The sequence below is a fragment of the Lepidochelys kempii genome, chromosome 2, assembly GCF_965140285.1.
Source record: "Lepidochelys kempii isolate rLepKem1 chromosome 2, rLepKem1.hap1, whole genome shotgun sequence".
Taxonomy (NCBI): Eukaryota; Metazoa; Chordata; order Testudines; family Cheloniidae; genus Lepidochelys; species Lepidochelys kempii.
Window position 1 is genome coordinate 109770343 of NC_136381.1, and position 27441 is coordinate 109797783.

A 27441-nucleotide genomic window follows, 5' to 3' on the forward strand; every position below is an offset into this window, starting at 1 on the left:
GGGCAGTTCACAGTCTGTTCCTTGTAGGTCCCAGGCCTCCTTCTCAGGCCCTGGCTGTGCTGCAGGGATGCTGCGTGTTGGACACTTGCTCTGGTGGTGGCCACACACCTCCAGGCTTTGGGTGGTGGGACCCTTCTTCCCAGCGTCAGCCCCCTGTTGGGTTAAGATCCCCCTCCCAGTCTGGCCTGCAAGGACCCTTGACTGTGGGTGTCTTTCTGCGCTGGGCCCTTTGCCCAGGGTCCCCCCTTGCTCACCACACCTGGTTCTGTGTCTGCATCTCTGCTCCCAGCACAGGGTCTGCTCTCCCTGGGCTGTTTCTGTGACTCTGCTCCCAACTCTGACCTGCTTCCTAGGCTGCTTTTCTGGTCCCTCTGGATCTGGTACGGCTCTGCTCTCCAGCTCAGCACGGTGCCCTGCTCTCACCTTAGCTCGGCCCCACTCTGTCTGACCCAGGCAATTCCAGCTCACAGGGAGGATGGGACCTTCCTGGCCTCCTGACTCCCTGATTAGCCTGCCCGCCCTGTCATTCAGGCTGACCTGGACCATTGGCCTCTCCCCTTTGTTCCTGGGGACTGTCAGTATCAGGGTCCTGATCTCCCATCGACCCTTCCCCTTTTAGTACTGGGAGCTAGCCAACCAAAACACCCCCATTGAATGTTAGTAAGGGGGCAACAGTCCTGTAACTGGGCGCAGACTCACCGGCGGCCCCTCATGCTGGTCGTCTCAGGGAATTAGCGTTCCAGCCTCCGGAGCGCTCTCTTCAGGCCGGTGTCTCGCCTTGCTGCTGCTGGCTCCCGTGTCCCTCCCAGGACCCCAGTGCCCCTTTCGCTGGGTGCTGTCCCCTGGCAGTACCCCACAGTTCTGGGTCTCCCCTCCCAGGGGAGCCCCCCCCCACCCACTATCCCTACCTCACCTCAGTCGTAGGCTCCTGCCAGTCACCAGCTAGCCCCCACACCCTGGGGCAGGCTGCAGTATGAGCCACTCATCACTGGCAAGGCTGGGTTTGGACCTGCTGCCTCTGCCTACCCATGGCTGCCCCTGCAACCTCTGTACCTAATTGGCCTTCCCAGACCTGCAGCCTGGGGCTTTCCTAGGCCAGAGCTCCACAGCTCCCTTGGCCTTTCCCCAGCCCTGCTCCAAACTAGGTCCTCTATTCAGGTTTCTGCAGCCAGGTCCCTCCTCTCAGAGCGCGAGAGAGAGAGCGTGAGCGCACACTCTTCCGCTCCCGCCTTCTCTAGCTTTTATAAGGCCCGCTGGGTCTTTTGGGGCGTGGCCCCCAGCTGTGGATGCTCTGCCAATCAGCCCAGCTCTTCCCCTGCCCCAGCCCTCTCCCAGGGCTATCTTAAACCCCTCTGGGCCCGAGCGGGTGTCCACTCCGCTACAAGTCCCCTTACACATATACTTTTGTATATGAGAAAAGTTCAAAAATCATTCCTCATAGCCTTCCAACATGCAGACTTCACTTCTACAGAAAATTCACCTAAAAATCCCACACCTTAAATATTTAAAAGCACAAATTGTATGGCTTTGCATTTATGGCAGAACGTTATTGACACCACAGCAACAGGAAACACTTTGATAAGTCAAGACCAAACAGTGTAGGTTGGGTTTGGTTTTCATGGGCAGAGGGAGGTTTCAGCCTCCTCAGTGTCGGAGGCTAACCTCATCCTCCCGCCACCAGATACAGCGTTTACTAGTTTCATCATAAAATATTTATCTTCACCGTTAAGGAGCTCGCTCATTTCAAATAGAACTGGCTTACTTGCTCCCTTCGCGTTTATTGAAAGCACCAGTGGATGACAAAGAGGAAAATAAAATAATTTGGATGCTGGAAAACAAAGATCTGATGGCAGTGGATCTCTACCTTCTTACACTTCACTTCTAGTGAATGACCAACCAGTTTTCAAATTAAAAAGAAAGAAAATAATTAACCTTTTTTAAATGCATGCTAATTGGATTTTTGCCCAAATAAAAACTGATATACAATCAGTAAGAACTTTAAAGATTTGGGCCAATGTTAAAAATATATATATATATATCATTCAGACCATCCCTGCATCTCTTTACAAGACAGATGATGTGCCTGAGTCAGCTCTCAGTTATACTGGTGTCAATCATGTAAATCAGAAGTAACTCTACTGAAATCAATGGAGTGATGTGGTGCAAAACTAGAGAGAGAGAGAGAGGAGAGTCAGGCCAGATTTATATTTATGCCTGCAATGAAAACAGGACACTTACAGATCTAAATCATATATACATGAGGCCTACAGATACCAAGTGCTACACACTTCATACTATATAGGAATCAGAAGTAACAGACAAATCATGAACAGAGAGGCTGTGGACTAATTGTGGCCAGTTGACCACTCGCTGGCAGTCTGTGCAGAGCTAGCTGGTCATATGATGCTGGCTCTCCTCCTTGTTTCAGCTGCTAAACTGCATTAAAAGACAACTAATGATACCATAAGTACTTTCCTAATATTACTTTTCAACATAAGTGATTGCTGTAGTTGACAGAGGAATGCTACATGAGGACAAATGGAAGAGACGGCAGTAGGGCTGGGAGAGAAGAGGGACAGTCCCTCAGACACTCTAGTTGGAGAGCTCCTGCACTAGAAAATATAGGTCTTGCCTGCACTGGGGATTTGCTCTGATTCTGGTCATCAGTGCAAGCTGTGATCAGCACAATCAGCTGCACAAATGCAAACTGTGGCTTATGTCTACACCGGAGGTTGTGCACTAATGCAGCTCAGTCACTCACTGGTGTATTTCAGGGCAAATCCCCAGCACAGTCAAGGCCATTCGGTATGGGACAATTCTGCATCAGCAGAGAGAAGAACTGGATAACATACTAGGTCCTTTCCATCTGTAACACCTATGAATCCAATTCAAAATTGGTTCTTAAAGAATAAAACGTCTTGTTTGAGAAGATAACTGGTTTGCTTTTTAAAATGCTTTTTATCTTGAAACAGACCCTTCCTTCATCAAATATTGCCTTTTCATATATGTATGCTTTTAAAATGGCTACACTACGAGCAACTGTTGATTTAACACAATACCCAGGATTTGACCTAGGACTAGAGCTGGTAGAAAATTTTCCAACAGAACATTATTCTATTCTGTCAGAAAGTGCCATTTCATCAAAATCAGAACTTGAGAGACTGTTGATTTACATGAAATTTCATTTAGGAGAAAAAAAACTTTAAAAGCAGTTAAATAAGGTCAAAACTAAACATCAATTTTTTATTTTGAAATTACTTTTTCATTTCAAAGTTTTTTAGAAAGTCAGAATGAAGTATTCCCATTTTATTAAATCAGAATGTTCCAAGCAACCCAAAACAAAAATACTTTAAAATTTTGTTTTGCAGAAAAATTCAAGTTTCCAAATCAAAAAACAAAAAAAAAAATCAAATGTCTCGACATTTTTCATGGATAAAAATTCCTGTTCCAGCATAGATCTACCTACAACATACCTTATGACAAAATATGGCCAAATATTCATATACTTTATGTCATGGCAAAAATTGGTTATTTGGATAATAAAATTAAAGTTGCTTTTTTCCAGAGCACCAGTTCCATCACCACTACCACAACATCGTTATACCAATGAGAGCAGAGAGCAAGCTGCCTAAAAGTAACATTTCAAATTGCAAGCGTCCTACTTGCTGACTATACTATGACAACATACTTAAATAGCCATCAGGATTATCCTTTGGATTCCATGGCCTGTACTTCCAGGCTGCCGATGGCCTTCTTGTGTGATAAACTACAGGCAAAATTTTGAACAATCTTTTTAAGTATTCATCCAGAGTAACAATTCACACAACACTATTTATCTTGAAAAATGATTCACTTCCGATCCATTTTGGATTTAGTATCCCTAGCCCATCAGCAAAACAGTGCTTGCTATAATTTCTATAAACTGCATACTTCCCATGCCACTTAGGCTGGAATGAATAAAAATCATTCTCTTGGAAATTTGAACATTTTTGTCAGCATATCAATTAGCTGTAAACCTTATACTGACGTCAACCCTTTGGAAAGCTGTTAATACTGAGGATTATTAGGTGAATTTCCAGATTTGGGGCAATAGGGAACGCTGTGTCAGAGAAGAAGTAAGGCTTTTGGTCAAAGGTGGGCGGGGATAGATCTGTAACGAATCCTCTCGGCTACACCTCTTTCCTGCATGAAAGCTACTCTTCCCTGATTTCCTCCCAATGAGCTCCATTTCACCCTACATCTAATTCCCAACACCTTCCTCAGGCTGGGAGCAAGCAGTACATTCTACCCAAACATACCTGAAATGCTCAGCTGCGCTTTAAAAAAGACATGTTCCTATTTTCATTTGTTTTTTTAAGCTAGTATGGCACATATACAGTCCCTGAGCAGCAAGTAATGCAACATTGTTTAACACTTTACTGGAATACAACGTTTAGCTTTTGCCAGAATAGAAAGCAACAAAACACAACAGGGCGTAGGCTTCAGAATGCAGCTCAGAACAAAGATTAAGCCTGTAAAAGCATCTAAAAATAGAGTTACACACCCTGGAGAGTTTTACTGAAATATAAAACAGATATCTTATTTATACTGAAAAACTGAATAGGCTATGGAGTAGAAGAATAGAAATGCTGCACACCAAGAAGATAAAGTACCTTGACAGAGGGGTGTGTGACACATTCATAACACTAGCTTGCACTATGCCAAGTTATATCTTGTTTTATGGAGTCCTTCCATTTCATGAGCATTCAGGGCTTCAGTCAACGCTCATTGAAGTCAATGGAAAGACTCCCATCAGTTTTTCAGTTGGCTTTGGAAAGAATCCTAAATTCACCCCGTGACCTTGTATATAATAAAAGGTGGGAGGTAGAGGGGTTAATTGTTAGCTAACACAACTAGAAATCTTACTTGGCCTCTAGTGTAGGCACAGTTTAATGTGTTTAAAACCAGGTTAGAGGATTGTGAGGTTAAACTTGTGTTTAAATTAGGTATTAAATGGTGTTTCAAATGTCCACTAACATGATAGGATTTAAATCCTTTTTCCTGGTTTAGACAAAGTCTATTCAAGTCTTCAATAAAACTGAAACATTGTTTGTTTTCATTTGTCTTTTATTGGTCCTTTTAAAGAAGCAGATACTCAAACAAGAAATAAATCATATGAAGGTCTATTCCACCAAATGGCACAGAGGGTGTGGCCAACTGAAAGTCACGTGGTCTCACGTAATGAAGTTATATCAGAGTTGAGTCTTTATAGGCAAAAGTTGGAGATCAACTGTCTCATGAATTCACAAAGTGGAATATTATAACGTTATCATTTTTCTGCCTGAAATGGGAACTTGCATTTTAGATCCTGTACTGAATCATGTATAATGTTTAATTAATATTTCCATGCCAAACACCTTCAATATTCTTGTTTGTACAATGCCCTTATACTGTCATCTATTTAAATACATAGCATGCAATTTGGAATAAAAACATTCTATACTATCCAAATTTTAAAGGTTTGGACTCACCCCTGTAGTGCCTCCTGCTGGTCATTGGGGAATTAGCTCTTTCCAGCACAGAACACCCTCTGAAAGCCAGTGATCCACACACTCTGGCCCCCATGTCCCTCACAGACCCTGGTGCCCCTTTCTCTGGGGTTCTGCCCCCTGGCAGTACCCCCACACTCTTCCTCTGGGTCTCCCCTTCCTGGGGAACCCCTAACCCACTATCCCCACCTTGCCTCAGCCTGGGCTACTGCCAGTCATCACCAAGCCCCTGTTCCCTGGGGCAGACTGCAGTGTAAAGGCCACTCATCATAGGCAAGGTGGTTCGGACCTGTTGCCTTCCTCTGCCTCCAAGTACTTCTATGGGCCTTGGACCAGGCCTTACAGCCTGGGGAGTTGCCAGCCTGGAGCACCCCCACTCAGCCTGTTCCTTCCCCAGCACTGCACCACCCTCAGTACCCTGTCAGGCAGGTAAGCCCTACTCTCTCCCAGCTTGGAGAGAGACTCCTTGGGCCTCTGGCTCACAGCCTTTTTAAACAGGCCTACTCGGGCCTGATGGGGCATGGCCCAGCTGCGGCTGCTTCCCCAATCAGCCATCCCCAGCCACAGCCCTCTCCAGGGCTGCTTTTAACCCCCTTCTATTTTAGGTGCGGGGTATCCACCCCGCTACACAAATTAACTATTTTTATTTATTTATTTTTTTAAGTGGTGCAGTCCTGTAGAGGAGAAAGAGAAACAGAAATAAAAGTTTCTGCATATAACTGACACGTTTTACAAAATAACTTTTTAGATCACTAAAGAAAACAGGAGAATGGTTTTACTATTTTCTGCTATCTGTTGTGAACTATTTTTCATAGTAAAAAGATATATTCAATGAAACCCATAAAACATTTCATTTTAACAGACTTCTAAAATGCAAAAGTTTCATTTTTCTAGTAGCAATGCCAATAGGGAGTTTCAGAACATTCTTTCATTCATGGGTCATTAATGCACTTCTTGGGCTGTGTAGTCACTCAGCCTTTAGCCCCAGAAAGCACCCAAGAAATACATTAATGGCCATTAATGCATGCCCTGGAGTGGCCTCTTGATTAGCTAATGGGAAATAAGTCTTTAGAATTTCTGCAGCTCCACAAACATAGCTTAATAGAGTAAAACTCTTTGTAACATTTGTTAAGTGTTATGATACAACTAAAGCAAACATTCTTTTCTGTTCAAGGCTGGTTGCCTACTTCCCAAGATGTGAGAATGCCCACTAGTTTCTCTCCTATTTCCATGCAGAGTAAAGGAGGAGAAGAGGAGATGCTGTGGAAGGTGAAGAATAACTCCATCATATGCCCATGTGCTGTAAGAACCCCAGATGTGGTTCTCAGGCCCCAGTTCACCAAAGTACTTAAGCACATGCTTAATTTAAGCATGTACTGGGACTTAACCAGGTGCTTAAGTGCTTTGCTGACCTGGGGCCTTGCAACATGCTCCTATTACAATATGCACATGCTGGCTTTTCAAACAAGAGGAAAGCAGACCTGGGATACCATCTCCAGTCTGCTAGTAGGAGAGGGCAGTCACAGAACGAGATTGGCTCATCCTCATTTCCTACAGGAGTGAGGAGGAGTTATAGGAGAGCCATACCCTCTGAGTCTTTTCTTCACTCCTCAGCAGTGAGCACAGCTCTTTTTCTTTCATCCACCGGGTGCAGGTCCTCTCCACACCTCCCTCATCAGGGAAGCATCATCATAGAGCAGGGGTCAGCAACCTTTCAGAAGTGGTGTGCCAAGTCTTCATTTATTCACTCTAATTTAAGGTTTTGCATGCCAATAATACATTTTAACGTTTTTAGAAGGTCTCTTTCCATAAGTCCTTAATATATAACTAAACTATTGTTGTATGTAAAGTAAATAAGATTTTTAAAATGTTTAAGAAGCTTCATTTAAAATTAAATTAAAATACAGAGCCCCCCGGACTGGTGGCCAGGACCTGGGCAGTGTGAGTACCACTGAAAATCAGCTCACGTACCGCCTTTGGCACACATACCATAGGTTGCCTACCCCTGTCATAGAATTAGGTCTTCTTCATATTGCCCCATAGCCCCAAGCCTTCTCTTCTGCTTCCTTTGCTTACTCTGAATTGGTGCGGGGGAAGGGTGCCACAGCCATTCTCATACTAAGTTATCGTTTCTGCATTCCAAGAGGTCGAGAATAGCAGCTTACTACAGAATGACATTTCACCACAGGTAGAGTGAAGTTTACTTTAATGCCTTGTCTACATTACAAAATAAACCACATTTAAAACAGTTGTTAAAATGGCTTAGCTTAGGATGCAGGGGTCACTACCTTGGCTATTGTACAGTGCAAACATTCTGAACAAAGATACTCACAGGTCACATTCACTGGGGGATTCACAACAGAATTCCGCTGGCAATGCCCACGTTTGAACTGGGTTATAGTGAGCACAGCTATGCCATCTTTGAATACAGGGCTGTAGGAGGCCCACAGGATAACAAATAAGTATTTGCTTTTGTGCAATTCAGGGGAAGAAAATTCAGGGCTTGGGTCTCATTTATTTCATTCCTGCACTTGGGGATGAGAGAAAAGGAGTGAGGGCAAAGGTCGTTTAATGCTTTTAGCCACCTTTGCACTCCCTACATTCTCCCTCTATTTGCCATGTAAGCAAGAACAGCCTTGGGGCTGCTCTCTCTGACACTCTGTTTTTCATGGCCTCTGGGAAGCAGAGAATTGCTGCAGTGTAGTACACTCCAGCCATACTAGCGACCCATCTCGTGTGCCATGGTTGAGAGTGGGGCCATCTAGGAACTTTACATCCTTTCTACAATAGCCAGGCAGGCCATTTGACTAGGGGCTATTTCTGACCACTTTACCCAGACTAAATGGCATAAAGGGGACATAATATAACTGAGAATTGGATGCTACCTCAGTTTCTTTATCTCAAACCTTAGAAGTATATATGCATGTTCCTCTGCATGTGTGTTATACATATCTGTGGGTGTATACACACGTGTGTATGTGTGTGCACACACTAGTGTAACCTCCTTGTTCAGCCTCAGGGCTCCCAAAGTCTCATCTACTGGAAAGTTCTCTCTTTTGGGTTTTGAGACTCTCACTCTTCTCATCTGTCAAATCCAACTCCCACCCAGCTTTCCCTTACAATTTATAGAAAGACTGACACACAAGAAACTGTCCTCATTTTTCCTGCTTCACCCCAATATAAACACACTGGGTTAAATCCTTACCCCACTTAAACTAGTGGGAGATTTGCCATTTACTTCAGTGGAGACAGGATTTCACCCACCGTAGGTATCCATATCAAAGCCATTCCAACAGTCATTGCTAATGAATGTTTAGTGGTTCCTGGATGCAGAATATTTTGGTTAAATCACCTGCCTGGGTAATTCAGAAATTGTCTGGATCCCAAGTAAGCATTTTCTCAAGACAGAAAAGAAAAACATCTATTTGTCTCTAGTTCCTATGGTCAGGCAGGCTTCCTGTCACAGACTCATGAGAGGTAATTAAGAGGAGGAAACAGAACAATATTGTATTTATTATGGTGGATTTATTAGTTATTTATTAATTTATTATTAATTATTATTTATAATAATTTATTATTATAAATAAAGGTGGAACTAAAAAGAGGAGAGAAGACAAGTGTCACTACCTCTGCTTCTTGTAGGATCCCATGGTTCAAGCATACCATGTCTGGACAAGTGATGGGAGAACCACAGCCTTCTCGAATTGCCAGCTGCATATACTGCTTTAGGCACTAAAAAGGAGAAAAGAAAAAAAATGATGGAAAGTTGCAACCCACATGATAGGGAAACGTAGATGTTAACACTGCACTACACAGGTGCCACCTCCACTTCCTTAATTGGCTGTCCTAGAGCACTAGGGAAAACATAAATTATCATACGTGTGGATGCTAAGAACCATTACTTTGGGAAGAATGCAGCAAAGAACAATTAATTATGTATGACTTCATCCATCACATATTGAGTTTACTCAAGTCAGCAAGTCAAGTCCTGTGCTAATACATTTTCTCTATATTAAGCCTAGACTTGGAAAAGAACAGGCTATATTTCACTCTAATTAAAACAGGTTTTGCTCTTCTATTTTCCCTTCATGTTTTCTTAATTCAGTCTCTCACCTGGTGGCCACCATTATAGGGCCTCACTTACAAGCAGGAGAGTTGCTTTCTCAGCAATCTGCAATGAAGGCAGCTTATAGATTGGCTAGCAGAGCACGGATCTGGAAACAGTGAGGCTATCAACTTTCCTCCAAATAGATTGTGTCATTTCCATGAATTGCCATCAACCACTGGCCTACTGAGCAAGTGTTCAAAGTCCATTTCCAACAGAGAGGCCCTCCTGCATGTGTCCACATCACTTCGCTGCACAAAAATAATTGTGTAGTATTTTTTCTTGGGATGAGAAAAAGCAGATCCCCAATGTTTCGTCCCCATTATGACACATCCAATTTGGATTTTAAGGGCCCTATTCTCCAGCCCGTTACACTAGTTTTATGCCCGTGCAACTGCACTGAAGTCAAAGAATTTAAAGCAGTATGAAACTGGTGTAACAGAGGTTTCTAATTCTAAAATACACAGGAAGTAGTGAACCCAAAGGGTCCTGTGAAAAAAAACATTGACCAATATTCCAGGTAAAAGTGATGTAACAATGTATACTGCAAAACGATGTAATTCAACTCTACTGTGCATGCCAGCAAAATGTACACCTGCGAAATCCTTGTGGTCACTTAAACAGTTTATTTTAAAGGAAAATGAATATATCTTCCACCAAATGGCATGGCATTTAAAATAACATCTGATTTCCAATAAGATGTTTATTTTTTAAAAAAAATTGTATTTAAAGGGAGATCATCAGGTAATTTATTACCAAAATTTAGGGATTTAATTTTTTAAGAGTTTCAAAAGCCTAATTTTAAAACCAACAGGTTAAACTATAAGCCCTGCCACATGCCCCTGCAGGAGTGTAATAAGGTATAAGGAGCCCCTTTAAGTCCCTGCGTGGACTCCCTGCATTTCCAGCGCCTGTAGGGTAGGCCACCACTGGACTGTTATTCCCCCACCCATCAGGTGGGAGTCTTGGCTCTGCCCCTCCAATGCTCTGGTAAGCACAGCTGAGCTGGCACAGACGATGAAGTAATCTGTGCCAGCAATAGGTTGCCCCCGATCAAAGGGAAAGAAGGGACTAGATGTGACCCTGGGGGAGACACTCTGGTTTTGCCTTGCTCCCGGGTTTCAGTCCAGCCCCATATGTTTATGACTTATGTTTTAAATTTCAATCAACTTTTATTTGTTTACATTTAAACAGTTCCCTACATGAGAACTAGAAAGTGATACTAGTAGATATAAGAATAGAACTGGCCAGTCTATTTTCACATTCCAAGATGAGCAAAGGGCAAAAAGTAAATAAGCAGTATAACTATTCTAACAATTTTAATAACTTCAGGTGTTATTAGTAACACAAGGAATTTAGTGAAACTTAACCAGATGCTGTCCCTTTATTCATTCAAACAATGTAGTTAATGCTCCTTTCCAAAAGGAACCTAGAAACAACACGAGAAAGAGTCAGTAATTGAAACATAAAGTGGGTTTAATGGCCTAGCTACAAAAGACACCTCCCATCTGCATAGAAAAGTAAATGGAAACAGAGGAAGTAACATAGTCATGATTGATCCCAACAGGAAATGCTCTACTCCAAAGTCTGCCCCCAAAAATCCACATGCAATGGAGTGGAGGAAGGCTGCATAGCTCATAAGGGTAGGACAGCCCAGCAATAGGTGCCAACTCTGTGAGTGCTCCAGCCCTGGAGCACCCATGGAAAAAAATTAGAGTGTGCTTAGCATCCACCTGCAGCCAGTTCCTCCCCTCTCCCTCCCTCAGCACCTCCCACCCACCAGAGGCCCCACCAATCAACTCCCCCGCCCCGCAGCGCCTCCTACCTGCCACGGATTAGCTGTTCCACAGCATGCAGGAGGGGCTGAGGCGGAAGGGGAGGAGCGGGGATGGGGTGTGCTCAGGGGAGGGGCAGGAACTGGCCTGGAAGAGGCGGGTCAGGGTGGGGCCTTGGGGGAAGAGGTGGAGTTGGGTGTGGTCTGGGGTTGAGCAGGAGCTGAGCACTCCTGGGGAAAGGAAGATGGTGGTGCCTGTGGGCCCAACACATGCTCCCTGCATCCTGCTCCCATTGTTCAGAGCCCACCGTACCCTTTGGGGAGCGTAGATTTTCCTCCTCAGTGTGTCTCTCAGTTAGTGTTGGAGAACAATCCTTTTCTTTGACTGCAACCCCGGCTCCTGTCCCTTTTGGGATGGGTGACTATGTTTAGTAATTTACTTTGACAGTAGGATACAGTAGACTCAGATTCTAAGATCAGTTCAGGCCACCCCATTAAAGAGCGAGGACAAAGGCTAAGAAGTTACTGCAGGACTTATGGAAGCCCAAAGGCTTTTTCTTACTTTACCCTGCTAGGGCAGTTGACCTCAGCACTAACAATTATTTTCCTGTGGAAGAATGTGCGTGCAGCTTTAGGAATACACCTTCAAGGGACTAGATGGCTCAAAAGCTTGATACCATAATATGAAACCTTTCTCCTCTAGTTTGCTGGTTCAAATCCAGATCAGGTTAACAAAGGCTAGTGTGTCCTTTATGTTGTAGTTTCACAGACTGAGTTCAACAAGCTTTGGATCAGAAGCCAGTAGCTGAGGCTCTCAAAAGTACTTTACAAACAACAGCCCTGTGACATAAATTTTACAAACATTAAATGTTTTACATATTACAGAACTGACGCTGAGGGACTGTGGGCCCAATTCAGTCAGGTGCTGAGGAGAGCTGAAGGTGCTGAGTGCTACCCAGGTGACACACAGCACATTCCAGGACAAAGCCTTAAGTGACTTGCCTAAAGATCACACATCAGTCTGTCTGGGAACCAGGAATAGAACCTCACCTCTCCTCTTCCCAAAATTAGCAGTAAAGAAATTAAAAAAAAAAAAGTACTGTAGCTTTTAGCACAGCAGAACTGCTTTAAGCTTTTATTATTATTATTTATTTAAAAACACAGACACTAATTTAGTTTAATTATAAAGTAGCTGAAAATGAAGCACTGATGCAAGCCGTGACTGTGGTGAAGACAGGGCAAAGAGAATTATAAATTTATACAGTAAAATAGTTATTTGCATTTGCAGCATCATACAACCATTTCCACACCCCAGAAACACATCAAAAGTTGACAAAAGCATTGAAAAATTGCACTTTTTGCTTAGACATACACCACAGTAATGAAAATCTATTGATACATACAATTTCCTGTGTACAGAAACTATGACCCAGATTTTCAGAAGTGGGAAGGGGGCACCCAACCCCTTTTGAAAATTAGAACCCTTTAAGGCATCTTACACAGAGAAAGAGTGCATGCAAGTAAATACAGTTCTTTAAAGATAGGATCATTTCAGAAACACAGGAAACAGTGGTTAGAGATGTGCACATGACATGTAGGCAAGAGTTCTGGGTTGTATTCATGGCTCTGCCACTTTCTCCCTGTGTGTGACATTAGCAAGTCACAAAGCATGTTTACCTTCTAGTCTAAAAGTAACTGCCTAAGAATAGTATTGTTTCTCAGCAAGAGACAATTTAATGAAAAAATGTGAACTGCCAGACCTGCAAATTCACCCTGGTCAAGTTGTGTTCTTCCTGGCTTGCATATTACCAACAGGAAATGGAATTTAGACCTTTATGTTCATGGTACATGAGCCAGAATAAAATCTTGTTCCTTCTCCCATAATTTTGCAGTGGTGACAGAAATAAAATAAATTTTAAGAGTGGGATTATTCAAAGAATTCGCTGCTAACGTAACTGCTCCGACTGAAGTCAATGGAACTTCCATTAACTTCAGTGGAAACAGAGTTAGGCCAATGCTGAGTGTTTTGGAAAAATCTTACCCAAAAAAGAAAGGGGAAAAATATTTTCTCATTAAAGCAAGTAGCTATGGCTCAAAACACACATAGATACCAAGCAAATTTATTGCGCAAGATGTGCCATTTTTGCAGAGCCACTCTTCTGCCCATAAATGCATTTCAGCCTGTCATTCCCTCAGATTTCTTATCTACAAAATGGGGATAATAAATATTTACCTACCTCCCAGGATGTTGTGAGGCTTAATTAGTTAAAGTTTATAAGAATGCTTTGATGAAATATATTGTTTTATGTACATATATACAGAGAGAGAGATTATATTATGATATATATGTTGTGACAAAGTTCCTCCTCTACCTTGATAAGTTTTGCGCTTATTGGCGGATTTGCTCGCCTTGGAGATTCACAGCAGCCGTCAGTTTGGCCGTTTTCGTGAACCCACAGTCCAGGTCAACTTCTCCTGTGTCTGACCAGGAGTTGGGAGGTTTGGGGGAACCCGGGCCCGCCCTCTACTCTGGGTTCCAGCCCAGGCCCTGTGGAATGCAGCTGTCTAGAGTGCCTCCTGGAACAGCTGTGCGACAGCTACAACTCCCTGGGTTACTTCCCCATGGCCTCCTCCCAACACCTTCTTTATCCTCACCATAGGACCTTCCTCCTGGTGTCTGATAATGCTTGTACTCCTCAGTCCTCCAACAGTACGCTTTCTCACTCTCAGCTCCTAGTGCCTCTTGCTCCCTGCTCCTCACACACGCACTACAAACTGAAGTGAGCTCCTTTTTAAACCCAGGTACCCTGATTAGCCTGCCTTCATTGATTCTAGCAGCTTCTTGATTGGCTGCAGGTGTTCTAATCAGCCTGTCTTAATTGTTTCCAGAACGTTCCTGATTGTTCTGGAACCTTCCCTATTACCTTACCCAGGGAAAAGGGACCTACCTAACCTGGGGCTAATATATCTGCCTTCCATTGTCTGTTGCCTTGAAGAAAAGCCTGGTGACGGTGGCAAATTGGCCCGTGCTTCTGGAAACTATGCCACAGTTATCTCCCACTATCTTGAAACTAAGAAAACCTGCGTGAAGCTGCCTTCTGGTTCTGAGAAGGTGATCTCTTCTGCAAACAGAGCTGTTGGTGGCATTGTTGCAGGTGGAGGTCGTATTGACAAGCCTATCCTAAAGGCAGGTCATGCCTATCACAAATACAAGGCAAAGCAAAACTGCTGGCCACATGTCCGTGGTGTGGCTATGAATCCTGTAGAACATCCCTTTGGTGATGGTAACCATCAACATATTGGTAAGCCTTCAACCATCAGGAGAGATGCTCCAGCTGGTCGCAAGGTCAGTCTCATTGCTGCCCGTCGTACTGGTAGACTGCGTGGAACCAAGACTGTGCAGGAGAAGGAGAACTAATGTCTTTCAATACACAATAAAAGGCTTTAACCCCCCCGTCCCCAAAATCACTCTGCTTTAGCCATCTGGCCCGACCCTGTCACAATGTCTAATATAAACACTCCACTATATTCTATTATATATATACATAGAGATAAGGAATGAGAGGGTGCATATAGACTCAGACACATACTCATTATATATCTACAGCTCAAGTGGAGACAATATGACATTTTCAGAAAAGGAAGAAACTGCTAAGAGATACACTGAAAAGATCTGTCCTGGACTAACAGCATACAAAATTTCATTTGCAGTAAAACATTTCATGCAAGCTTCAGCCTAAAGGGAGTTGTTATGATAACATTCTTAATCTAACTCTGGAAATAGGTGCTTATATAGTAACTATGAATAAGTACAGCACTTCCAGTAGGAACTGTTCTAACTTCACTGATTTCACTAATATATACAACAGGATTAAACAAAATATTGCCAGAGATAAAGGTTTTTAGTGTAGGATTTAGTCTATATACGGCATTAGCACAATTGCACATTTTTACCTCTTGATTTTTAAATTAGTTCAGGCAATGTATTTAAATCTCATGTTGCTAGGCAATGACACGACAAGGGCACTTGTACTCCTCTCACTACAAATCCATATTTCTATTCAAGGCCACTTTCAAATAATCTTCTCCTTGCCACAGACAAAAGACTGGTCTCAGTCATTACTGCATATTGCTTTTTCAAGTACATCAAGTGCATTCAGTGTGTTCTATTAACTTTCTCAACTCCAATTTTGTACAAAGCTTTCCAGCTCACTAATTGTAACTTTTATTGCTTTTGATAGAAAATATGAAAGGAAACCACAAACCTGATGTGACAAATTTTAATATCTAGTTTTTGATTAAGAAAAATAAAGGAGACAGTCAGTTAAAGAATGAGGGTGGAAAGGAAATCAGGTCAGCCCTTTCAATAATATGTCCTATAGGCAGTACTGTTGACAGTTGAGCCCTGTATCTAGTTAACATTTCACTGCAATTATTATATCATTTAAAAGGCAAAAGCAGTAGGTTGTGATTGGGATCAAAGTATGACCAGTGCTTAATATGAGAGTAAGGTAGTGGAAATGCAAAAGAACTAGGAGAGCTCACTGAACATGCTCTGCCAGAACAATTTAGACCAAAAATGATTTTTCAACTAAACTTACAATTTCATGAAAAAAAAATCAATTTTTCATCAAAAACCCACAAAACTGACATTTTTCATTTTAAACTAAAATGTTTCGATTTTTATATGCCAAAAACTGATTTTTTAAAATTATTATTATTATTATTATTATTTTAGTTTGTAGTCTTTTGATTAAAACCAAAAAAAAAAAAAAGACAAAAAGTTTTCAGCAAAAACAAAAAAAAAGGGGCGGGGGGGAGTAACTTCCCAACCAGCTCCACAAGTTACAATTTATTTACTATTTCTATAGTGGTAGCATGTAGAGGCTTTAATCAGGGAGCAAGGTTCCATTGTACTCACTATCTATTTTTATCATGTAGGACATAATGCTTCTTTCTTTAATTCTTTCCGTTCATAAAGAGCCCAGTTGTTCAATACATACCCATGTGCAGTGCAATTGACGTCAATGGGTCTACTCATGTGAGCTCTATGAATATTCACCACAGTGAATACAGATTTGCAGCCTGGCACCAGAAGTGCCTGGTCAGTGCCGGTGCATGTACACTTACATTCAAAAAGTACTTGCAGTGTGTGGAATAATAGGTATATTTATCTAAGGTTTTATAATGTGCTTGTCATCATGTTATTCAAGTGCCTGGTATATATATGGTCAGCTATTATAAAATACACAGCTTAAAGTATTTGTCAAGATAGATTTACCAAGTGTGGTTAAAAAATCAGCACCATTTCATTTTCCACATCTGTAGCTTAACATTTAAGGGCCTGATACAATACTCATTCAAGTTGTTGGTAACATCTCCATTGGACAAGGGATGAGGCCCTATAAAAGTAAGACACATGGAAAAAGAGTGAAAAATCCTTTTATAGTTTGATGAGCGTGTTGTGGTCTTGTGGTCAGAAAAATCAGTGGCTGTGTACATTTTTTTGGTGACCATATGGCCACAAATGGCGCACCAACTGTTGAAAGCAATTGAGTGTCAACAGGCAAGTGTGACCACAGGGCAGTGTATACTGCTTTCTAGCTCATCATTCCATAACAAGAAGTATTTGATTTAGTGGCTCTTTCTCACACCCAACATGATAAATGCAGTTATTGGGATTTGTTCCTTCATTGGATCTGCTTATAGTATTGGTAATCACCATTCTTATGTGCAATTTTAAATTGATTGGCTTATGCTACTCAAAGTCTGAAGAGCCATATTGTAAAAATTAAAATAAAATACATATTGGCTTCTGGTACCCCAAATGTCGTGGGATCGCTATCATTAAGCACCAGAGAGTGAATACACCCGAAGCCATAAACAAAGTGACATGTCACATTAGAGCTGGTCCCAGTGTGTTCTGGACTAAGGACTGAGTCCAGACACCTGTGTTCTGTTAGGCCTGGCTCCGTTACTGATTTACTGCTGGGTACTGGGCAATTTACTTATGTCTCTGTCTCAGTTTCACCACATATAAAATGGATAATACCTACTTCAAAGGAGAAGTGAGAAGTTCTTTGAATACGTAAAGTGCTTTGAACATGTGCTACGTATTATTTTATATATGCCAATTTTATCATGTTTTTTATGAGCTCATCTAAATTAATTAGCCTCTTACTCCATCTTTTCATGTTCTCTATAGGTATATATATCTTCTTACTATATGTTCCATTCTATGCATCCGATGAAGTGGGCTGTAGCCCATGAAAGCTTATGCTCAAATAAATTTGTTAGTCTCTAAGGTGCCAAAAGTACTCCTGTTCTTCAAGCTTGGAAAGAAACCCAAATGCCACAACATGACAGTTGGTGGGTAGACATGGAAAACAATCTGAAGTGAGCTTTATTTAAAATCATTGGGGCGTTGCAGCACCAGGACTGAATGTTTGATCTGCCTACACCTAAAGAGAGGAGTATAAGAAAGTGGTACATGGGGAGAGGGAATGAATCTTTTCTTGAAATTAGCAAGAGGAAAGAGGATGGCCTTTAATAATTGGATTTTTTTTAATCTAATTTGCATCTTACACTGGTTTTACATCATGTAAACTCCATTAACTTTAATGGAATTGTTCCAGATTTACACTGGTGCAAGAGGAAATCAGACCCTTAACTACCGCTATGAACTGAAAACTATTATCTCACTGGGGCACAGGTGTGTTGATTTTGGAGATGGGCCATTATTTTCTTGTGAGAGAGAAACAACATGTGGAAAAGAGTGCGTGACTGAGGATCAACACTGGCCCAGGTAGGAATCTTCCCTTGCCCTGTGTTGTCTCTTTCCTCCTCCTCTTCATTTTTCACCTCCACCTTTTGGTTGTCTCTCACCTGTTTTAAAGTTGTCTCCCTCCCACTCTATTCTCTCTCTCTCTCCGTCTCACACACACACAATGCTGTCTTTTCACATCCGTTTCCTCTATTGTGCTGCTCAGTGCTGCCTGGGATGCACTAGGTACAGCAGAAAATTCTCCTCTCTCAAGCACCTGCAGATAAAGCAACAGATGCACAGAGTGTTTCATAAATCAAGGTGTCTCCATGTCTGTGTGCTGAGTCCTGGGAAAATGGCTGGCCCCTTTGTCTCCGCAGTAACTCGCAAACGCTTAGTGGCATGCAGCAGCAGTATCGTGGAGGAAACTGAGATTGGGGAAAGACAACAGGGCAGAATGGCTTCAGGGCCTGTCTCAAGCTGGGCTCTCACTACACCCTTTGAAATGAAACTCAAAGTAGAAGGCTCTTCTCACTATAGTTCAAAAAAGTTGAGAGGTTAAATGTACTCTCACTTGCCCTGCTAGCATGGCATTGTCTATTAAAGTCACCCAGACCTAAGAAAGGGAAATCTTATTCTCCTTTACACAGAACTATTGTACCAGTGTGTGTGATGACACATGGATTGTTATAGTGGCATTTGTTTCATGCATTTTCCATTGTAGTTAATTCACACACTTCTCAAAAACATAAGACCACATGAATGATGAGTCATACCATTGCTGCATAAACATGTGCCAACACCCAGAAGCTAGGATGTGAAATTGTCTTTTGTTTTTGCAAGATTGGTCTGTTATTGTACATGATATTAGACAGCTCAAACCTTGTTCTGGTGAGTAACATACAACTTGAAATTAATTGCTGGTTGGTGACTTCAGCAGGCATGTCACTTGCAGTTAAAGTCACTCATATAATACTGAAGATCAGAGTATTTGGAAAAAAAAGTTGAAGAGGAGATTGGAGCAGGATTTGGCATTGATATTCTGACATTCCTATTAGCAGGAGTGCAAGTAGAGTGGTATCCACCAGTACACATTACCGACAAGAGATTTTAGCTGGTATGGGCTACCGGAAAGACTTGGGGCTAGCCCCCCACCTTTGGAGGGGGGGTAGGGTGGGGCTGCACTCTGCTCCTTAAAGGAGCAGAACATGGCTAGGGAGGGCATTCATTATTTAAATGGCTTTCACAGCACAATACATAAGCTAACAAACTTAAACAAAGGATTTGTTTGTTAGCATATGTATTGTGCTGTTACGTTGGTCCGGAGTCCTCCAGAGGGAAGGGGGTGTGGGGGCGGAAGGTGTTTAAACAGTGTTTTTGACTCTGTTTCTCCCCATTGGTCTGAATTATCCATGAAATCCATACTGCATCACATCAAGTCCAAATCATTAGAGGAATGCCTCTGCTTGCACTGACCAGAGGATGTTTGGATTCCGATGTCAGCCCAGTTCTGCAGCCTTACAGGAATCAGGTGTTGTCCCCAGTGTACACAGAATCCTTCTTTGCAGCCAAACTAGTCTAACATGCATTTTGTTAACTGGAACTGGAGCAGCAAAACAAAGAAAACAAATGCCTCATGTTTCAGCTTTGTGGGTGAGAGAACTATAAGTGAAGATTATAATGCTGGACACTGATGGCCTTAAACCAGCTGCCTCAGGAATCTGTCAAGAACTTTGCTGAAAATATGCTCCTCATCTTAGCAATGGAGCTAAGACTTATCACACATCTGCCCACCTTTATTCGAATGAAGCTCCTTCTAATATGACAGCTCAGGCATTGTTAGTTTCACACAGAATAATTTACAAATTTGGAACCTAATCCTGTAAACCCTTAATCATTTGATCAATCTCATTGAAGACAATGGGACTATTTACATGATTATAGACCACTTTTGTGGACTGGTAAGAGTTTCAGGAGTCTGTTCCTATAAAAAGAAAACAAGTACTTGTGGCACCTTAGAGACTAATAAATTTATTTGAGCATAAGCTTTCGTGAGCTACAGCTCACTTCATCGGATGCATGCAGTGGAAAATACAGTGGGGAGATTTTATATACACAGAAAACATGAAACAATGGGTGTTACCATACACACTGTAACAAGAGTGATGAGATAAGGTGAGCTATTACCAGCAGGAGAGAAAAAAAATCTTTTGTAGTGATAATCAAGGTGGGCCAATTCCAGCAGTTGACAAGAACGTGTGAGAAACAGTGGGGGGGGGGAGAATAAACATGGGGAAAATAGTTTTACTTTGTGTAATGACACATCCACTCCCAGTCCTTATTCAAGCCTAATGTAATGGTGTCCAGTTTGCAAACTAATTCCAATTCAGCAGTCTCTCATTGGAGTCTGTTTTTCAAGTTTTTTTTGTTGAAGAATTGCCACTTTTAGGTCTGTAATCGAGTGACCAGAGAGATTGAAGTGTTCTCCAACGGGTTTTTGAATGTTATATTTCCTGACGTCTGATTTGTGTCCATTTATTCTTTTACGTAGAGACTGTCCAGTTTGACCAATGTACATGGCAGAGGGGCATTGCTGGCACATGATGGCATATATCACATTGATAGATGTGCAGGTGAACGAGCCTCTGATAGCGTGGCTGATGTGATTAGGCCCTATGATGGTGTCCCCTGAATAGATATGTGGACACAGTTGGCAGCGGGCTTTGTTACAAGGATAGGTTCCTGGGTTAGTGTTTTTATTGTGTGGTATGTGGTTGCTGGTGAGTATTTGCTTCAGGTTGGGGGGCTGTCTGTAAGCAAGGACTGGCCTGTCTCCCAAGATCTGTGAGAGTGATGGGTCGTCCTTCAGGATAGGTTGTAGATCCTTGATAATAAACCCCCAGGCTGCAGGCCTTGTGCAAGGCCCAGAAAGGTACAGGGGCTGCAGAGGCGCAGCCTGATGATAGGCAAAGGCAGCAGGTCCTAACCCCTTGCCAATGATGAGTGGCCATTACACTGCAGTCAGCCCCAGTGAGCAAGGGCTAGATGGTGACTGGCAGTAGCCACTGAGGCAAGGTGGGTCCCCTGGGAGGGGAGACACAGAGTGTGGGGACACTGCCAGGGGGCAGCACCTCAGGGTGAGGAGGCACCAGGGTCCGGGATGGACACAGGGCCAGAGGCAGGTGAGACACCAGCCTGTAGAGGGCGCGCCGAGGCTAGAAAAGAGCTAATTCCTGAAACGACCAGCAGGAGGCGCTGCACCGGTGAATCGTTGCCTCGCTACAGTGTAGCATTGTAGGACGACTTTGTTGGTACTCGGCTACTAGCAGCTTTTCTACATCTAAAAGAGAAAAATCCATTTTGAAATCTGGTATCTTATATCCCTTCAGAACTAGACACAGGAGTTTTATAGCCCTGGGAAGGGGCAATCCCACATTCCCAACTGGATGTGGAAATCACTTCTAGCCCCTGAAACATCTGACATTGGAATTTGAAGTAACATTTTGAGATACAGTAATCATTTTTAGAAGTTTCTATAGTTCCTTCTGAGCCCTGGACAGTTGGACTTTTGGTAACAGACACCTGGCTTTACAAGCAGAAAAATAAAAAATGTCCCAATGCTGTTATTTCAAAACTGTGTAAAACATTTCTCTGTGTATATATATCTTCCTACTGTATTTTCCACTGCATGCATCCGATGAAGTGGGTTTTAGCCCACAAAAGCTTATGCCCAAATAAATGTGTCAGTCTCTAAGATGCCACAAAGACTCCTTGTTTTTATTTCTAAAGTAGTTCTTCTGTAGTGTGTGGCCTATAGAGTACAATATATGTTAGCATGGTGCCCTCTAAATATTTTATTAGCACTTGTTTGGATGAACTCCATTATACAAGAGAACCATCCCAAACACATGCTAATAAAATCTTTACACCACACTACATCATCATATAGTCCCCATATGTATAGTATAGATTTATAGTACACACAGAGGAGCCAGGCAGAGACTCCAGACAGGAGGACCAGAAGGAGCCAGAGCAGGGACTGCTGCAGTCGGGGAAGGGGTCAAATGGGGGCCAGTGAGGGCCACTCATCTGCCTACCACTATCCCAGACCCAGAACTGTATACTCTGGGAGCACTAGGACCCAGTTGGTGCTTCCCTTTGTCCCTCCGTGGCCTTGGAGGAAATCTGCAGAGATGAGTCAGACTAGGATGACCAGATGTCCCGATTTTATAGGGACAGTTCTGATATTTGGGGCTTTGTCTTATATAGGTGCCTATAATCCCCCCACCACTCCCGTCCTGATTTTTCACACTTGCTATCTGGTCACCATTAGCCAGACAGAGACTCCAGACAGGACACCAGGAGGTGCAGAAGCAGCCAAAGCAGAGACCTCTGGACATTCAAACAACTTTCTACGGTTTTGATAGGACTTTCTCTACCCTGTGCTGATTGGCTAGTTGCTCCAATCGTCCTTCTCCCTCATTGTCTCTTCATCTCAGCTTCACTCCACACCTGCCCCTGGCCCTCTTCTCCCCTCCCCCTTTCTTTCCTGCCCTTCAATGTCCCCGTCCCCTTCACTTTGCTTGCCATTTATCATAGCCCTCCCTAACTAACCCGATCTACCGCTGTGAAATTAACTTGACGTTTGCTGCCATCACGTAGTTCACTCTGATGGTGTGTTCTACCCCTTGCCCCACCCTGTATCTGTCTTGTCTATTTAGATATTGAGCTCTTCATGGCAGGGATTGTCTACTCGTCTGTTTGTACAGTGCCTGTCACAATGAGCTGGCCCTTAGGCATTACCATAATAAACATGATTATTACCAATGCACAGTTTGTTGTGAGACTCATCCACATTCTCATTTTAAACTAACACAATTCAGATTCAGCCAAGTCACCATATACTTTCTCACAGATCCCAAGAAGCTGCAGAGAATGATTACTTTGGGCTTGAGCTCATGAGTTTTTACTGTAGGCTTACTTGAACAGCAACAAACATTGCAGGGATATCTGGCTGATGCCATCTTATTTGAACTTAAGCACAGGTCCAAAGTGAAAAGTCCATGTACAAATCCATTAGGTTTTTCCTTTAAACAGCTGAAATCAAATATTTCTAGTTGAAATCTCCAGTCTTAATAGCACTGTTCTACTCAAATGCAGATACACACACTCCAATAAAATTTACTTTGGTTGGAATACAGGTTTTAGGAGGGATAATGTTTATTACATCAACGCTAAGCTGGAAGAATACCAGATGCACAATACTAACCCATTTAACTTTTTTGTTTTACAGATCACAAATGATGGGGAGAAACATAAACCTCGATGCCTGAATAATTAAATTTCCATTAGCCCTCAAAGTTAGTAATGATGTAGAGGAAAACCATTGTGCTTTGGAGCATTCGGAAATACAGAGCCAAGATAATTGTCAGCTGACAACATGTATGTGAAAACAACAGAAACCCATAGTAACAGCTTTGCATAGGACACACACTCTCCATGTTGAGCCTACCTGCTACATCAGGCTTAATGTTATCCTTGGCTCTGCATGGATAACCTTGTTATGGAAAACAAAACAAACTAGACTTGCTTAAAGCATCAGCACCCCAAAGACTGTTTATGTCTTCATTCCAGATACTAAGGCTGAGATTCTTACCCCAGCTTCAATCTTTTCATACAGATAAAAGGCTCAGAGCTGGGTAAAGAGGGGATCTTACAGCCCTGGAGGCAGCAGGCATAGAATTATACTTCAGTGCAGGAACTGAGGAAAGCAGCTGCATAAGAATGGCCATACTGGGTGAGAGCAAAGGTCCATCCAGCCCAGTATCCTGTCTGCCGACAGTGGCCGGTGCCAGGTGCCCCAGAGGGAGTGAACCTAATAGGTAAGGATCAAGTGATCTCTCTCCTGCCATCCATCTCCACCCTCTGACAAACAGAGGCTAGGGACACCATTCCTTACCCATCTTGGCTAATAGCCATTAATGGACTTAATTTCCATGAATTTATCCAGTTCTCTTTTAAACCCTGTTATAGTCCTAGCCTTCACAACCCCCTCAGGCAAGGAGTTCCACAGGCTGACTGTGTGAAGAAGAACTTCCTTTTATTTGTTTTAAACCTGCTGCCCACTCATTTCATTTGGTGGCCCCTAGTTCTTATATTATGGGAACAAGTAAATAACTTTTCCTTATCACTTTCTCCACACCACTCATGATTTTATATGCCTCTATCATATCCCCCCTTAGTCTCCTCTTTTCCAAGCTGAAAAGTCCTAGGCCTCTAATCTCTCCTCATATGGGACCCGTTCCAAACCCCTAATCATTTTAGTTGCCCTTCCCTGAACCTTTTCTAATGCCAGTATATCTTTTTTGATATGAGGAGACCACATCTGTACTCAGTATTCAAGATGTGGGCATACCGTGGGTTTATATAAGGGCAATAAGATATTCTCCGTCTTATTCTCTATCCCTTTTTAATGATTCCTAAATCATTAAAGCATCCTGTTTGCTTTTTTGACTGCCGCTGCACACTGCGTGGACGTCTTCAGAGAACTAACCACGATGACTCCAAGATCTCTTTCCTGATTCGTTGTAGCTACATTAGCCCCCATCATATTGTATGGATATGTGATGGATTGGATCACAGAAATCCCCTTGGGGCTGCCAACTGATGTGCCAAGACTACTTCTGTCCTGCTTTCCCTGCCAGCTTGGGACTCCAGCACCCTGTCTTGCTGAGCCAGACACGCCAGTCTGCTCCAACACAGATGCAGGGTTTGAACCACGTGCCACAAAGCTGCAGACTTAACTGAAAGCAACTTACTGAAGTGTTCCTGTCTTTAACACTCAGATGCCCAACTCCCAATGGGGTCCAAACCCCAAATAAATCCATTTTACCTTGTATAAAGCTTATACAGGGTAAACTCAAATTGTTCACCCTCTATAACACTGATAGAGAGATATACACAGCTGTTTGCATCCCCCCGAGGTATTAATACATACTCTGGGTTAATTAAGTAAAAAGTGATTTTATTAAATACAGAAAGTAGGATTTAAGTGGTTCCAAGTAGTAACAGAGAGAACAAAGTGAATTACCAAGTAAAATTAAATAGAACACGCAAGTCTATGTCTAATATAGTAAGAAACTGAATACAGATATAAATCTCACCCTCAGAGATGTTTCAATAAGTTTCTTTCACAGCCTGGATACCTTCCTAGTCTGGGCACAATTCTTTCCCCTGGTTCAGCCCTTGTTCCAGCTCAGGTGGCAGCAAGGGCATTTCTCGTCATAGCCGCTCCTTTGTTCTATTCCACCTACTTATATATCTTTTGCATAAGGCTGGAATCCTTTGTCCCTCTAGGTTCCCACCCCTCTTCTCAATGGAAAAGCACCAGGTTAAAGATGGATTCCAGTTCAGGTGACATGATCACATGTCACTGTAAGATTTCATTACCCACTTGCCAGCCCACAGGTATACAGGAAGACTTACAAGTAAAACAGAGCCATCTACAGGTAATTGTCCTAGTTAATGGAAGCCATTAAGATTCCAGACCACCATTAATGGCCCACACTTTGCATAACTACAACAGGACCTCAGAGTTATATTTCATATTTCTAGTTTCAGATACAAGAGTGATACATTTATACAAATAAGATGACCACACTCAGTAGATTATAAGCTTTGTAATGATACCTTACAAGAGACCTTTTGCATGAAGCATATTCCAGTTACATTATATTCACACTCATTAGCATATTTTTATAAAATCATACAGAGTGCAACTTTACAGTATAGTTGGGGTTATTTTTTCCAATGTGCATTACTTTACATGTATCCACATTACATTTCATTTGCCATTTTGTTGCCCAATCCCTTAGTTTTGTGAGATCTTTTTGAAGTTCTTCACAATCTGCTTTGGTCTTAATTATCTTGAGCAGTTTAGTATCATCTACAAACTTTGCCACCTCACTGTTTACCCTTTCTCCAGATCAGTTATGAATAAGTTGAATAGGATTGGTCATAGGACTGACCCTTGAGGAACACCACTAGTTACCCCTCTCCATTCTGAAAATTTACCATTTATTCCTACCCTTTATTCCCTGTCTTTTAACCAGTTCTCAGTCCATGAAAGGATCTTCCCTCTTATCCCATGACAACTTAATTTACATAAGAGCCTTTGGTGAGGGACCTTGTCAAAGGCTTTCTGGAAATCTAAGTACACCATGTCCACTGGATCCCCCTTGTCCACATGTTTGTTGACCCCTTCGTGTCTTACTAATCTATTAGAGTTCTTTGATTTCCCTTTTGCAGAAACCATGTTGACTTTTGCTCAACAATTTATGTTCTTCTGTGTGTCTGATCATTTTATTCTTTATTATTGTTTCAACTAATTTGCCCGGTACTGACATTAGACTCACCAGTCTGTGATTGCCGGGATTGCAGCGTCTGCTTCAGGGGACTGCCCTCCCCACCCCCTTGGTTGTAGGAGCTGTGCCAGGGTCAGGACTGTGGTGGGAGGGACATATCAGACACAGAGGCACAGCACATAGTACTGGGGAGGAGATTCTGGGCAGAACTGCTGGTCCTAGGCTGCTGTAACTTAGGTTAACTTACACCAGAGGTCACATCAACCCCCACAGTAGCCCAAAATCAGGAGTGCATGTAAGTGGCTTAAAGCCACCAAACCTACCTCCCCCTGCTTTCTGGGCCATGAGTTTTGTGCTGCACCTCTTAGAAAAGGAACACAGAATTTTACCCCAGAAGAAAATTATCTATTTAAAAGCAGATAATGCTAATGAGGCATGTGCTGTAATTACCAGTGAAGATGCCTTCAGGCCCATACATGGGCAGTCCAACCTAATGGTTGAAACCTAGATTAGCATTGTGGTCAGGGGTCACACCAAGGGTCACAGAGTAAGAGGCAGAAACTACGCCCAGGGTCAAAGCCAGAGTCAGTAACTGGGGTCAGGATGAGACAGCAGGGAACAAGGCAAGATAACATAAGCATGGCCATACTGGGTCAGACCAATGGTCCATCTAGCCCAGTATCCTGTCTTCCAACAGTGGCCAGTGCCAAATGCTTCAGAGAGAAAGAACAGAACAGGGCAATTCTCAAGTGATCCATCCCATTTTCCTGTCCCAGCATCTAGCAGTCAGAGGCTTAGGGACACCCAGAGCACGGGGTTGCATCCCTGATCATCTCGGTTAATAGCCATTGATGGACCTATCCTTCATGAACTTATCTATTTCTTCTTTGAAGGGAAATCTGAGTGCT

General features: G+C 42.6%; 1 protein-coding gene across 3 annotated transcripts in view; it reads right to left on the reverse strand.

Annotated features, from left to right (window-relative positions):
- The window catches only part of RNF144B (ring finger protein 144B), a 75620-nt gene that overhangs the window by 27445 nt on the left and 20734 nt on the right, over positions 1-27441 (reverse strand). For all 3 annotated transcript variants that reach the window (XM_073331903.2, XM_073331900.2, XM_073331901.2), the window contains one exon: positions 9156-9260. In XM_073331903.2, the coding sequence (XP_073188004.1) occupies positions 9156-9245 (90 nt within the window). In that variant the 5' untranslated portion in view covers positions 9246-9260. The remainder of the gene's footprint in view (positions 1-9155; positions 9261-27441) is intronic.